Consider the following 15,026-nt stretch of genomic DNA (forward strand, 5'->3'; position numbering starts at 1 on the left):
AAATGTCAGGGTGGAAGTCTTTGCAGTTCTCTCGGCCTCAAAATGGCTCCTTTAGCCCCAGCTATCATGCTTTGATTCCCGGTGAGGAGAAAGAGGAAGTAACCAAGGCATTAGGGTGTACCTCCTGACTTAGCTCTCATTTAAGAGCTTTTGTAGTAAGTTCATACAGTGATTTCTGCTTCCATGTTGTTAGCTGTCTTCTCTGTCTAAATGGGGAACTGGTAACGTCGTTTTTCTACCTGGATACATTAGTACCCGCAACAAGGTCAGCATTCTAGTACTAAGGAGGATGGATATAGGGAAGCAACTTGTCTCTACCTGGGCAGTCTTAGTAGGGAAAGAAGATTGGATATTTTTCATATTGAACTTTTTGGAAATGTACTTTATTGATGGCCTACTTGTATTGCAAGAGCACACACAAGCATAGTACCTTAGCACTGAAATATAATTACGTTCTAAGTGAGGACTCTAGACTCCTTCTGTGAAAAACATCATTATTTTACATATAAATGATTCAACTGCAGATTGATTCACTTGAATATAACTTATTTCATCTATATGTATATATTTTTTATTTGCTGAACCATGTCAAAGTAAATTATAGATATTATGACAATTCATTCCTCCATATTTTAGCATAAGGACATTTTCTTAAGTAGCCATACTGTCATTTTAACATCCAACAAAAATAATAGTGATTTCCTAATGTCTTTTAATTCCAGCCCATATTCAAATTACTCCACGTGCCTCCAGAATGTTTTTTTTTTTTTTTTTTTGCGGTACGTGGGCCTCTCACCGCCGTGGCCTCCCCCGCCGCGGAGCACAGGCTCCGGACGCGCAGGCCCAGCGGCCATGGCTCACGGGCCCAGCCGCTCCGCGGCACGTGGGATCTTCCCGGACCGGGGCACGAACCCATGTCCCCTGCATCGGCAGGCGGACTCTCAACCACTGCGCCACGAGGGAAGCCCCAGAATGCTTTCATAGCTGTTTATTTTCGAACCAGGATCCTCAAGGACCACCTATTATACTTGGTTATGTCTATTAAATCTCTGTTTAACAGTTTCCCTGTTTCCATACCGTTTTTTTAAAAAAATAACAGTTACTTTCTGAAGAGATCAAGCTAATTGTTTGTGGTGTATCTCACAATCTGGATTTATCTGATGGTTTTCCAAGGCACATTATTTAATGTTCCTCTATCTTATGTATTTCTTGTCATCTGAAGAGTTAGATATAGATTATTTTACTTTTTTTTTTTTTTGAAACACACTGACATTGTGTATTAAACGCTTCTCTCTACCCTCTGGATACTCTTTATGTTGCAGAAGATAGTGCAGTTTTGGCAGTGGGAGACAGGAGGGAACATAGGAAGCCTCCCCTCCCTCTCTCGATGTGTTTTATCCATGTGCGCTCTTCCTAGGTAGCAGGATCTCCCCAGGCGCTGGGTGAGAGGCAGGACAAGCGGGAAGAGTTCTGTGCATGTTCACTCGCCCTTTGGCCTCTGGAGGTGCCTGGAGAGTTTAGCAAACACTCCTGTCACTTCCCTATGGCAGACGCTGGGGAATGAAGGGCTAGAATGATTTACTTCATACTGCGTTTTAGCAGAGGGCATATAATATCTGGTTTTTCCCTGAGTAATACCAGCACCGGGTTAACGTAACTTTTCCATTGTAAAGATAATTTGTGCTTAACTGGTAATCTGTGAGCTGATAGTGTATGAATACTTATTTTACTATCAACCTTTTACCTGATGGTTTTAGCATCCATTGATAATCCTTCCCTGAATCACTTACATTATTAGGGATTTCAAAATGGGGATTTCACTTGAATGTTCCTCCTTTATTTATAAGTTAGCATTCCTCTGTAAAGAAGAGCTGTCCTTCATCGTTTGCTGCTGTCTGCTTATCCCGAAGTAGCGTAATTGTTGAAAGATAGGACAAGATGCTTAGTTCTTCCTCTTTATTAATTTCAGTAAGCTGTTATGCCAGCAAATGAGACATTTAAAAAATTCTTTTTTTCCCTCTCTCTAGCAATCATTGTGGCCTTAAGAATTTGTTAATGTGTTTCAATCAATTATACTCTTGTTCTCTTTGATCCCCAAATTGTTCTAAATTTGGTCTGTGGAAGCTCTCTCTGATAGGATTTGAGAGCTAGAAGGAATCTTAGAAAACAGCTAATCCAAATTTCTCAGTTCTATAGGTGAGGAAACTGAAGCTCACAAGTTTGTGACATCCTAATGTGTCACAGATAATTAGTGGCAGAGCCAGGATTAGGATCCAGATCCCTGGAGTGCTCAGGTAGTGCTTTTCCCATTATTCTAAGAGAGATATCTGCAGTAACTCTTGGTTTCAAATTCCTGCTAATAATATTAATCAAAATGAGAGAAAATGGCCCACATGTTTGCAATCGTACATTTTTCATTAAAAGTTATTGTCTAGTCCAGTGGGTCCCAAATTGAATGGATGTTTATCTGCATTTTTTAGAAACAGCAAAGAAGCACCACTGTAGGCTCGGCATTGGGCCAGTCTGAGAAGTGAGTTTGACTTGGACATTTGGTATCTACAGGTTGAATTTATCTTACAATCGCCTTTTATTGGATCTGCGCAGAATTTTGAAAACTTGAAATTCATTGCCAATGTAGAATAGTAGTGATTTCACAAACAAATTTTTGAGTTGTCAGCCTCACTAAAATATTTGCAGGTATCTGGCAACATTGGGCTCCCCCTGTGATACAGCAACAGGCAGTTGGAGTTAAAAAGCTTTTCAAAAGGGCATGCCCCTCCAGCTCGCCTCCTGGCCACTCCCTAATGTGTCCTTCACATGTTTGTTGTCTAATGTGCTGCTTTCCTGCCTCACCTTGTAAGCATTTGAGATAGTGACTGTTCAGATTGTTAGAAGTGAAGAATTCTTGGAAGGTGTTTTGTAACATAGTCACAGGTTGAAGGTAATAATGATGCTGAAGCACATTAACAGCAAGGAAATGGTAGAGTTGATAGTTTTTCTGCTGCTAGTATGAGATCTTCAGCTAAATCACAAAAAATAAAACCAATGATGATAGGAAGTCAACTAGAAATTTTCAAGAAGATAGTTTGAAACGTTAGTTTCCTTCCTACCATTAATTATGAACCTCACTTTAGGTATTTAATATGCTCATGCACATGTATATGTAACTTATAATGAATCCTATGAAAAATTTAAATTTTTATAGCTCAAAAATGGTCAAATACTGGCAATATCATATGGTTCATCTAAAAGAAAAAAATTACCCATGGGTGAGTGCCCTAAATCTTCCTTTCGTGGGTATGTTACTCGAGCAGGTTTGAAGCCTACCGAGGCAGCAGAGCAGAGGCTTACTCTTAGGTTAGAAATATCATAGGAAGCGGTTAGTGAACAAAGCAGTGTATACATTAAAGCTGTGATGATAAGAAAGTGCTGTTTGTATAGTAGAAATGACAGTGAACAAAGAGAGAAGGGGGTGGGTAGTAGTGCTGGGATCTTTAGGGGAAGGCCTGGAGTGGGTCAAGTAATTATAAAATCCTCATCAAAAACCAAATATAAATTGTTTTAATTATCTGCAGCGTTTCTTACCACAAGTGTATGGATAACTAAGAGTTGACTATTTATATTGTTGTAATCTTGCAGCCACAGAAGCTCAAGTTTATTTGGCCTCATCATCCCAGTATACTCACTAGTTGTACTTTGAAGGCAATTTTACCAAATCGAGAAAGCCAAATATACTTAGAAATTTATCTCCTCCATCTGTGTTTTTATGTCAGTGTTTTTCATATTGGATTGCAACCCATTGGTGAGTTATGAAATTAACTTTATTGGTCAAAACTAGTATTTTTTCAAAAGTGAAGTAAAATAGAGTAGACGGTATGGAATACATTGTACAGAGGAAGGGTAGTATTATTTTTAAAAATTTACGTGTTCGTTTTATGTGTGTTTCTGGGTACACTTGACCTTTGAACAACATGGGGGTAAATGCACACAGAATTTATGGTTGGCTCCACACCTGTGGTTCTTCCACTCTGGTGCATTCAGCCCACCAGGATGGTGTAACTAAGATACCTGCATTTAAGTGGACCCACACAGTTCACACCGTGTTGTCAGCTGCATAGATGTGAAGATGCTGGGCTGAGATGCAAAATGGATTTCTTGGCTGAGGAAAAAAAAAAATTGAAAGCCGTATTTATTATAGTTAGAGTTTATGATAGAGTGATTGCTCACTATTAATAGCAAGGCTTTAAACTCACAGTCCTGATTCTTGTTTTGAATTTTCAAAGCTGTAAGTCCTTTAATAATCTTCCTAGGCCTGCATACAAGCAGGCTTTTTTCCCTAAGCCCAGTGCATTTACTTGGGTTTCCATCCCTTTCTTTTCAGTCCTTTGAATGCTGCTGAATTGATTGATACAATTTTATATTTCCTCCAAATTTGTACTGCAAAGAGGAACTGACTGGCATGGGTAGATCTCTTGCATTGGAAAGCGTGTACTCAGATGATTTCCTTCTGCAGTAGTCGGTAAAGGCTAAATACATGACAAAGTGGAGTGAAAAGTTGGACTATATATGCATTAATACCAAATCCTCAAATGTATTACCAAAAACACACCTTAATATCTGGTCTGTCTTCCAGGTTGCCTGAAATAGCCAAGCGGTCTCCCTGTCTCTTTGGTGTACTTGTTTTTGGTTTATTTAGGATTATCGTCTTGATTTCAGGGATCTCTGTAGCATTTTCTGCCTCCAAGTTAACATTAAACAGTAGGTCTTCAAAGCTTTGCCATTACTTGTGGCTTTTCAGAACCTCTTTTCTTTGTCTGTAACATGAGGGGCTAGTTGTAATTCCTGTAAGTTTTAACATTTGACTGTTGCCTGGAGTTGGGTTTTCTGTTGTTCATTAAGTCATTTATATGCCTTGAAACATTGTTTTGGTGGTTATTTTTCCCCCTAACAACGTTCATCAAAATACCGTATGCTAACACATATATATGGAATCTAAGAAAAAAAAGGTCATGAAGAACCTAGGGGTAAGACGGGAATAAAGACACAGACCTACTAGAGAATGGACTTGAGGATATGGGGAGGGGGAAGGGTAAGCTGGGACAAAGTGAGAGAGTGGCATGGACATATATACACTACCAAACGTAAAATAGATAGCTAGTGGGAAGCAGCCGCATAGCACAGGGAGATCAGCTTGGTGCTTTGTGACCACCTAGAGGGGTGGGATAGGGAGGATGGGAGGGAGGGAGATGCAAGAGGGAGGAGATATGGGAACATAGGTATATGTATAACTGATTCACTTTGTTATAAAGCAGAAACTAACACACCATTGTAAAGCAATTATACTCTAATAAAGATGTAAAAAAAAATTAAAAAAAAAAAGTTCGTCCGCCTCCCAACGAAGAGAAGGGTTCTTCTGTAGAATAGTCACAGGCAGGTTTGGAGGAGGCTCGCGAGGGCACGCGTGACCCCATACCCTCTCTGCACACACGTCTGTGGATCGTCTGCCTGGACAAGCGTGATCCCACCCTCTCTGTCTCTCCAGTCCTGCTTTGGTTGCCTTAGTTGTGAGAACAGTTTTGCTTACCCTTTCACCCTGCCTCACGGGTCCCTCCCTGCCGGGGCCACTACTGGTGTCCGCCAGCAGCTCTCACCTGGGAACTTGTCCAAATGCAGCTCCACACATCCCACTCCCAGAGATTCTGATTTTAATAAGCACAGGATTCTGAATTTGTAATAAGCGACGCTGGTGACTCTCATGCTGGTGATTCAAGTACGCACTTTGAGAAGCCCTGGTTTGTAGAGTGCCCCCTTGGTGGTTTGAAAGATTGGCGGGAGAATTTAAACTTTGTTTATGAACAGTCTTCCTCTGAGGATGGCAAGTCTACTTCTTTCTTGTTCATGATTGGGACGAATTTATGATTTTTATGGAAACCAGGTGGTTTTCTGCCTGGTGGGCTTGTCTGAAGTCAGGCAAGACTCAGTGCTTCTCATTTTAAGACCCCTTGCCAGTGGCTACAGAGGTTTGAAACATGTAAGTATAGTGTTCAAGCCTTGTCCGAATTTAAACGTTGAGCGATTTAACCCTTTCTTGTTGGCTCCTGTGTTGTGGATTTAGGCTCTTCGGCTAAAATAGATTAAGTTAGATTTTAAATATGTAAATATCTTGTGTTGGGTAAATTAATATTTTAAATGCGTCTCAATCATTGGGCATAAGGCTTTCGAGAAAAAAATTTTTCCAGAAGAGAAATAATAGTTTATTTTAGTAACTTGATTATTGATTATTGTACTAATCCTTTTTCAATGTAATCATTACTACTCAGGGTGAAAAGTTTGGACCGTTTGCTGGAGAGAAGAGAATGCCCGAAGACTTGGACGAAAATATGGATTACAGGTTGATGTGGGAGGTGAGCATGTGATTGTTGTTTTAAATATTTAAAATATGTTTTTCTTTGTACTATTTAAGGCATGTATAAAGCTAAGTTAATAGATATTGATTCCAGTTGACAAAGCATTGAAATGTTTGAATTTTAAGGAACCTGAATACCTTGAAAGTTTAGCATTAAAATACTGTTGAAATATCTAACTAGACAATTCTTCTGTAACTCTGAAGTTTATATACTTCATCATTAAAAAAGAAGTTATCCATGAACAAGGATGTTTGGATTTCAAAATCAGCACATTCTTTTTATGGATTTAGAATTTGATTTCTGTAAATGAAATTATACTTTAACTTTTATTTTCCAATTGCAGTGCTAATTGCCCAGAAACATTTCTTTTTTTTTTTAACACCTTTATTGGAGTATAATTGCTTTACAATGGTGTGTTAGTTGCTGCTGTACAACGTGAATCAGCTGTGTGTATACATATATCCCCATATCCTCTTCCTCTTGCATCTCCATCTTACCCTCCCTATCCCACCGCTCTAGGTGGTCACAAAGCACTGAACTGATCTCCCACACAGAAACATTTCTGAGCTCTGTGTTGGAATGAAAATCCCAGCTTAAAATGTACCTTACCTTTAAAAACATATAGTTAAGGAGCTATGACACTGTAGATAGTCTTTTGCAATCTGAAGTCTCTTTGCTGCAGGAATTTGTATATGCAAATGTATATCTATATATTATGAGAATTTTCATCCTAGTTTATGCCAGTTGTTTTCATTACTGTTCTTTCATAATCTTTAGAAAAAGAAGGGCCCGAGGGATGGAAATAGAAAAGCAGAGGTGTAGATATTGTTAAACAAAAACTTGGAAAAGGAAACTCAGTCCCAAGAATTTTATTTGGTGGGTTCCATGAGGAGGGTGGGAGCTGAGATGGTATAGGTGGGCCTAAGGGAAGTAGGATCATAAAATCAGAAAGATAAAGAATACTGAAACGGAGAACTACACATAAAATGTCTCTCTGAATGTGCATTTATCGGTTAGGATCTCCAGAGAAACAGAACCAGTGGATGGGTGTGTGTGTGTGTGTGTGTGTGTGTGTGTGTGTGTGTGTGTGTGTGTGTGTGTGTGTGTGTGTGTGTGTGTGTGTGTGTGTGTGTGTGTGTGTGTGTGTGTGTGTGTGTGTGTGTGTGTGTGTTTTCAAGGAATTGGCTCACAGGATTGTGTGGGTGGCGGGTTGGAATCTGTAGGCTGGAAACTCAGACAGGAGTTGATGATGCTTCAGTCTTGAGGCAGAACTGCTCAGGCAAACCTCAGTTTTTGCCGTTAAGGCCTTTGTTTGGATGAAGGCCACACACAGCTTTGACAGTAATCTCCTTTATTTAAAGTCAACTGAATGTAGATGTTACCCACGTCTATAAAACACCGTCACAGCAACACCTAGATTACTATTTGATTAAATAGCTGGGTACTACCATCGAGCCAGATTGACACGTGAAACATATAATGTATTATCTGCAAGGAAAATACATTTTTAAGCATCACCATATTGCTGAAACTGCTTGATGTAGGGAGTGGGGTTGCTTGAGGTTCTTGAAAGATTTCTGAAGTGCAGGTGATGGAAAATGGAAATTCATAATATAGTCTTCACTACAGTTTAAGTGGAAAATGTTATTGATTTGCCTTCTTTTAGTATGCTGTTTTGTTTATTTTTATAAACCTGAAAATATTTTTAACGGCTTTTACTATTTTTCTGTAAGATCTTAATTTTCTCAGCAGTTATTTTTTTTTTTACCGTGAAGGTTTTCAAAAGCCAAATATTTATGTGACAAAAAAGATAACCTAAATAAGTTGAAAATGATAAAAATAACAATTTTAAGGGGTTGTTAATGACTTTTGATATTTGTTTTGTTATCTCTGAGAATTTTAGTGTAGTGGTCAGGTTAATGTCTTGCACAGCTGCTTATGATGCATTGCTAAGCAGATGATGATTATAATTTTTATTTTGAAAAAAAGACTTGCATATAGGAAACGTAAAGAGGCTGACAGTGCTACCGTAGCTCATCCAGTTTTGCATTATGTATTCCTGTGGTTCTTTGATGTCTTTACATTATTATTTGTTTTTACATACCGGTATACCTAGTCCTCTCACTTTACCACCCAAAGAGCTATTGATTTTATACATTTTATGTTCAGGTAATGTTACATTCACATAATGATTGCCATTCTTTATTTTCTTTTACTTCTTATGTTATGCTTGTGTTTTGAATAAGTAATAGTTGTACTTTTGACACAATTCAGAAGGGTCTTGATGAAGGTCTCCTTGTCCCCTATAAGCCTGCTCTTTTCGCCTAAGACCTTTGATCCCTTTGACCCCTTAGTTCATGCACCTTTTCCCTCCCTCCTGTAGTTCTTCCTTCTCTGAGTCTGGTCTTCAGGGTGGATTGTCGGCCGGTCTCTGCTCTGTCCAGTTGTGCTGCCGGGCAGGGCAGGGGAAGACACTCTCAGTGGTATATCTTCCTGGGGGAGCACTTGAAAAACAGTCAATACCTTTCGAATGGCAAAGATTTACCGCTTGCTGGCTTTAGTCCTGTTCCTTATTATGTTAAACTGGGAGAGCTGCTTCCCAGCCTTGAATTATATTCTTAAAGTCCCTTTTTATTATTTTAACTTTGGAGGTGCCAGGATTCAGAAGGTGCACAGAGAAAGGAGGTTGACTGGTCTTACCACAGTCTTCTCTTCTTGGAAACTTTTGAGCCTTCTCAAATGGAGATAACGAGCCTTCCCTCCTCTGTGGGTAAATTGGGACCGGTTAGTTAAGTCATTTCTAATATGCCCCATAGCTCCAGAGCGAACTACCTGCAGCTCTCAAATGTGTGGTCCTTCTCCTCAAGCCAGTGGTTACCTGTGTTTATGGTTATGGAACATAAGCTGGGTACTGGGGGTAGTGTTTGGAAAATGATGCCTGTGAGAGAGCACATGGCATAGCTCTTTCTCAGTTTATATTTGCACTTGTGGTGCCAGTAGTCCTGGTGGACAAGGCCAAGGGCCCCTAGGTGGCCATTTAACACCAAAGAACTTGGAGGTAACAGTGAGGATTGCACCTATTGGTGTGTGTGAGCCCCTGTTAGTTTGGGACGGGGTATAGAGGCACCTGAGGGTTTCATCAGGGAGCGCTATCATCGTCTGTTGCATCCTCCCCCGTCCCCCCAGAGGTGCAGCTTGGCACTCACCGATGCCCACTGGTTCAGAGCATTAAACAGCACCTCAGCCTCGTTCTGTGTTGGCCACCAGGATTTGAGATTGGGGTCTGAAGAGACTCAGTCTCCTCTGTCCTTAAGCCTTCTTGATACTTCAGATTTTTACTTTTATTTTAAAATAAACTGCATTAGCAAAAGACTTCTGGATTTCTCAGGCCTCAGGCCAGTTATAGAGCTTGAGTTTGGAAACCACTGCTCCACTGTAAATGCTTCCCATTGATAATTTGATGGAACGTGCCCAGTTGTTTGTATCGTAGCCTATTCTTCCCTTAGTTAGAAGTCTTTTTGCGTATTTTCCCAGATGGTTTGGAGCTTGAGATACATTTCCTTGCACTGTCTACCTGCTCAGACTTGCTCTAAGACCAAAATCCGTTCACGTAATGTTGCTAAAGCTCTCAACAACCCTTTGTTTTTAAATCTCCAACATCTTCTCTTTCTATAATATTTTCTTCAGTATTTCAAAGCACAGTTCAAATACCACCTCTGCAGGCACGGGCTCTTATTCTAGCACATACCTTTACGTTTTGGTACCTGTAGATTGCAGCACAGATTGTACATTTTCATCGCCACCTGCTCAGCCTATTATTCAAGTATTCCAAAGGGGCTGTTGACGAATCCAGTGTTTTCTTGAACGCTCCAAATGGCTCTGCTCTGTTGGCAGTGCCTCTTCCCTTCTTTTCCCAGAGCATCCTCTTGCATTGTCTGCAAGAGGTTTTTGTGTGGAAACTGGCCTGGTAAGTTCTCAGAACTTGGCCTTTCTAGTTTCATGCTGTTGTGGTCAGAAAAGATGCTTGAGATAATTTCTATACTCTTAAATTTGTTGAGGCTTGTTTTGTGCCCGAGTATGTCATCAGTCCTAGAGAATGTTCCATGTGTACTTGAAGAGTATATGTATTCTGTTTCTTTTTGGATGTAATGTCATGAAAAAATCAGATCTAACTGTTCTGTTGTATCATTTAGGATCTCTGTTGCCTTATTAATTCTTTGTCCGGAAGCTGTGTCCATCTATGTGAGTGGGGTGTTATAGTCTCCTACTACTGTTATTGTATTCCTGTTGATTTCTCCTGTACGTCTGTTAGTATTTGTTTTATGTATTTGGGTGCTGAGTGTAAAATCCTTGTATTGATCCCTTTATCATTATGTAGTGTCCTTCTTTATCTTTCTTTATGGCCTTTGTTTTAAAGGCTATTTTGTCTGATATGAGTATTGCTACCCCTGCTTTCTTGTTATTTCCGGTAGCATGAAATATCTTTTTCCCTCCCCTCACTTTCAGTCTGTGTGTGTCCTTTGCCCTAAAGTGGGTCTCTTGTAGGCAGCATATTGTGTAAGCTCTTGTTTTTTTAATCCACTTTTGTATATCTATCAAATATCTCTTGTATTTTATCTTGTTCTTTTATCCAATCAAAAGACACAGAGTCTGCCACTCTGTGTCTTTTGATTGGAGCATTTAGTCCATTGACATTTAAAGTAATTATTGATAGATACGTATTTATTGCCATTTTAAACCTTGTTTTCCTGTTGATTTTATATTTCTTCTTTGTCCCTTTCTTTTTCTCTTTGTTTTTCCTTTTGTGGTTTGATGATTTTCTTTTGTATTATACTTATGTTCTCTTCTTTTTGGTTTTTGTGAATCTATTTTATGTTTTTGATTTGTGGTTACCCTGTTTTTCAAGTATGTTTAACCCCTTCCTATCTCTATTTGCCTTAGACTGGTGGTCATATAGGCTCAAATATATTCTAGGGAAAAAAAAAAGTCTACATTTTCTTACTCTCCTCCCCCACATTTATGATTTTGATGTCCTTTTTTACATCTTCAGTTTCATCCTTTTGCTGTTCACTGTGGTTGTCATAACTTTCACAGAAATTTTTTAATTTCTATTTTTCTTTTATAATCTGTGTACTAGCTTACTTAAGTGATTTACTTTGCAATTGTGATTTTCTCTTTCCTATAGATTCTTCTTCTCTGTTTAGAGAAGACCTTTCACCATTTCCTTTAGGATAGGTTTAGTATCGCTATATTCTTTTCTTTATGTTTTTTATTTTTAAAGAAATATTTATTATTTGGCTGTGCCAGGTCTTAGTTGCAGCACGCAGGATCTTCATTGCCTCATGTGTGATCTTTGTTGTGGCATGCAGGATCTTTAGTTGCGGCACACGGGATCTTCATTGCTGCAGGTGGGATCTAGTTCCCTGACCAGGGATCAAACCCAGGCCCCCTGCATTGGGAGCGCAGAGTCTTAACCACTGGACCACCGGGGAAGTCCTGCTGTATTCTTTTGGTTTTTGCTTGTCTGAGAAATTCTTTATATCTCCTTCTATTCTAAATGATGATCTTACTGGGTAGAGTATCCTAGGTTGCAGATTTTTCTCTTTCAGGACTTTGACAGTATCTTGCCAGTCCATTCTGGCCTGCAACATTTCTGTAGAGAAGTCAGCTAATAGCCTTCTGGGGGTTCCTTTGTAACTAACTCTTTGTTTTTCTCTTGCTGCCTTTAGCGTCTTCTCTTTATCTTTAACCTTCATCATTTTTACTATAATATGTCTTGGTGTAGGTCTGTTTGGGTTTATCTTGTTTGGGACCCTCTGTGCTTCCTGTACCTGGATATCTGTTTCCTTCTTCAGGTTTGGGAAGTTTTCAGCCATAATTTCTTCCAATACATTTTTGATCCCCTTTTCTCTTTTTTCCCCTTCTGGATCCCTATTTTGCATAGATTAGCATACTTTATATTATCCCACAAGTCTCTTATATTGCTTTCATTTTTTTTTTTTTATTATTTTTTAATTTGGCTTTCTGTCTGCTGTCCTGATTGGGTGATTTCTGTTATTCTATCTTCCAGGTCGCTTATTCACTCTTCGGCATTATTCATTCTGCTATTCATTGCCTTTAGCTCAGTTTCCGTCTCTGCAAGTGACTTTTCTAAGTTTCCTTGGTTCCTCTTTATAGTTTGTTGTTCCTTTTGCCAGAACTCTGCATTTCCGTGAATGGCCTTTCTTAATTCCTTCAGTATTTTCATTCTCTCCTTTTGGAAATCAGTGTCTATTAGACTGAAGAGGTCTGTTTCATTGTTTGTTCCTTCAGGGGAATTATCTTGGTCTTTTAACTGGGAGTGGTTCCTCTGTTTTTTCGTTTTACTTATATATTTGTCTTACTCTGTGAGTTTAGGAGGAACAGTTGTCTCCTGTGGTCCTGGAGGGCTGTTCATACGTCTGGGCGTCCCCGTGTAGCTTGTGTGGGTTACTATATTTGGCCCAAGGGCTGTTCTTAGTGGGAATGCCTGTCACCTCTTTCCTCAGTGTGTGCTGGTTGATACCCCCTTGATGGGGAAGTGCAGACGCGCGGGTGATTTTCAGTCCGGGGTGGGGGGGAGGTGGGCAGGGGGTGGCAGTGGAGGCTCGGGCGTGTCCCTGGAACACACGATGGGAGCCGAGGCGGCTCCCCGACACTCCTGGAGTCTGCGAGGGCGGTGGCGGGGGGCTCGTAACCACTCCTGGCATCTGGGCGGGCAGCAGTGGTGGCTCGCGACTGCCCCTGGAACCCGTGTTGGCAGTGTCCTGCCCGCTGCGAGCACGTGCACGGGGAGAAAGGCTGCAACCCGGGTTCATCCGCTTCTCTCCTGCACCCTCCAAACCATGGCGACTGGCCGATAAGGTGACCCAGGCTTTCTCCGCATAAACCCTTCGTTGCAGTCGCACTGGATTCCCCACCCCCGTGGCTATTTCCACACAGCCATCCCCAGTACTCTCCCCAGTTCTGATCTCCGAAGCCCGAGTTCCAGCACCCAGCCCTTGCCAGCACGTGTCAGGCTGGGGGGTGCAGGACTGCGGCACTGACCGTCTGTGCAGTTCTCCCTCTGCTCTGGCTGCCGCAAACCGGCTGCTGAAGTTCTCCTCCGAGGGTCTGATGCTCCCCTTCTGTCCCGGCCGATCTACCTGCCAGTGAGGGGGCTTCCCAAGGTGAAGGAACCTTTCCTCTTTCACAGCTCCCTCCCAAGGGTGCAGGTCCTGTCCTGATTCCTTTCTCGCTCTCTCTTTTTTTTTTTTTTTTCCGGCCCAGTTACACGGAGATTTTCTTGCCCTTTCAGTAGTCTGAGGTCTTCTGCCAGTGTTGAGTTAGATATTCTGTGGGAATTGTTCCACATGTAGACATATCTTTGATGTATTTGTGGGAGAAGTTGAGCTTCACGTCCTACTACACCACCATCTGGATCGCTGCCTATACTCCGCTTCTTGAATCTTTCCCTTTGTTCCAGAAGTGTACAGAGTCGGTACTTGATACTCTGCTTCTTAAATCTTGGTCTTTGTGGCAGGAGTTGGGCCTGCAGAGGAGTTCCGAGTATATTTGTCCATCAGCCATTGGAGAATTGTGGCCTGACTCACAGGTTCAGTTTGCAGCATCTCAGAGAGCATGGGAGAGAGAGACAGGTCTGCAGTCTGCTGTGGAAGGCACACCCTGAGTCTGATGGCGGGTCTGCTTAATGCACAGCAGGGGGCTGGGCACGGAAAGGAGTGACTGTCAGGGTCTTAACAATTAGATAAAGAGAAGGAACCATGAAGGAGAGAAACCCAAAGTATATTTACTCTAATTTCTCTCTCTCATGGAGGAAAAAGTGAGGACACATGGAAAGGTGGAGTAATAGTTCTTTGCTGAGAATATATATGTGTAGAATTAGCCTTTCTCGTTTCTCATACTGAGAAATGATGAGGCTCTTTGGAATTCTTTTTTTCTTTTTTTTTTTTTTTTTGCGGTGCACGGGCCTCTCACTGTTGTGGGCTCTCCCGTTGCGGAGCACAGGCTCCAGACGCGCAGGCTCAGCGGCCATGGCTCATGGGTGCAGCCGCTCCGCGGCATGTGGGATCCTCCTGGACCAGGGCACGAACCCGTGTCCCTTGCATCGGCAGGCGGACTCAACCACTGCGCCACCAGGGAAGCCCTGGAATTCTTTACAAAACAGAAATAGGCAGGGTAAGTGAAACATGATAGAAAGAGGAAGGATACTAGGGTCGGACCATCTTTAGTCTGATTTCGCCGTGAGGATCTAGTAAAGCTTTTGCTGTCTTGGAGTTTATGTTTCAGCAGGGAAAGATAGACATAAAACACCTTTAATGAGTACTATAAAGAAAGATAGTGATACGGGTATAAAGAAAATAAAACAGGGCAAGAAAACTTATCTCAGATAAGAACTTGAACCCATTGATACTGCTGCTGAGAGCAGCTACAAAAGACAGGTTAAACATAAAAGTGATTTGTGTAAGGCCATCAGAGAGCTGTTAAAGCAGAGTACTAGAGTACTGTGATTCCAGAGAGGAGAAAACTTTGAACAGATGAATCAATCATCTATAGCCTTTTTTTTTCTTGAGGAAGTGGTCAGAGCTTTGCTGATTCTGG

General features: G+C 41.1%; 1 protein-coding gene across 3 annotated transcripts in view; it reads left to right on the forward strand.

Annotated features, from left to right (window-relative positions):
- The window catches only part of PRDM5 (PR/SET domain 5), a 209,513-nt gene that overhangs the window by 12,094 nt on the left and 182,393 nt on the right, over positions 1–15,026 (forward strand). For all 3 annotated transcript variants that reach the window (XR_009563928.1, XM_030863957.2, XM_030863958.2), the window contains exon 2: positions 6,321–6,404. Coding sequence is in view for 2 of the 3 variants with exons in the window: in XM_030863957.2 (XP_030719817.1) it covers positions 6,321–6,404 (84 nt within the window). In the remaining variant the exon portion in view is untranslated. The remainder of the gene's footprint in view (positions 1–6,320; positions 6,405–15,026) is intronic.

This window comes from Globicephala melas, chromosome 5, assembly GCF_963455315.2.
Source record: "Globicephala melas chromosome 5, mGloMel1.2, whole genome shotgun sequence".
Classification (NCBI taxonomy): domain Eukaryota; kingdom Metazoa; phylum Chordata; class Mammalia; order Artiodactyla; family Delphinidae; genus Globicephala; species Globicephala melas.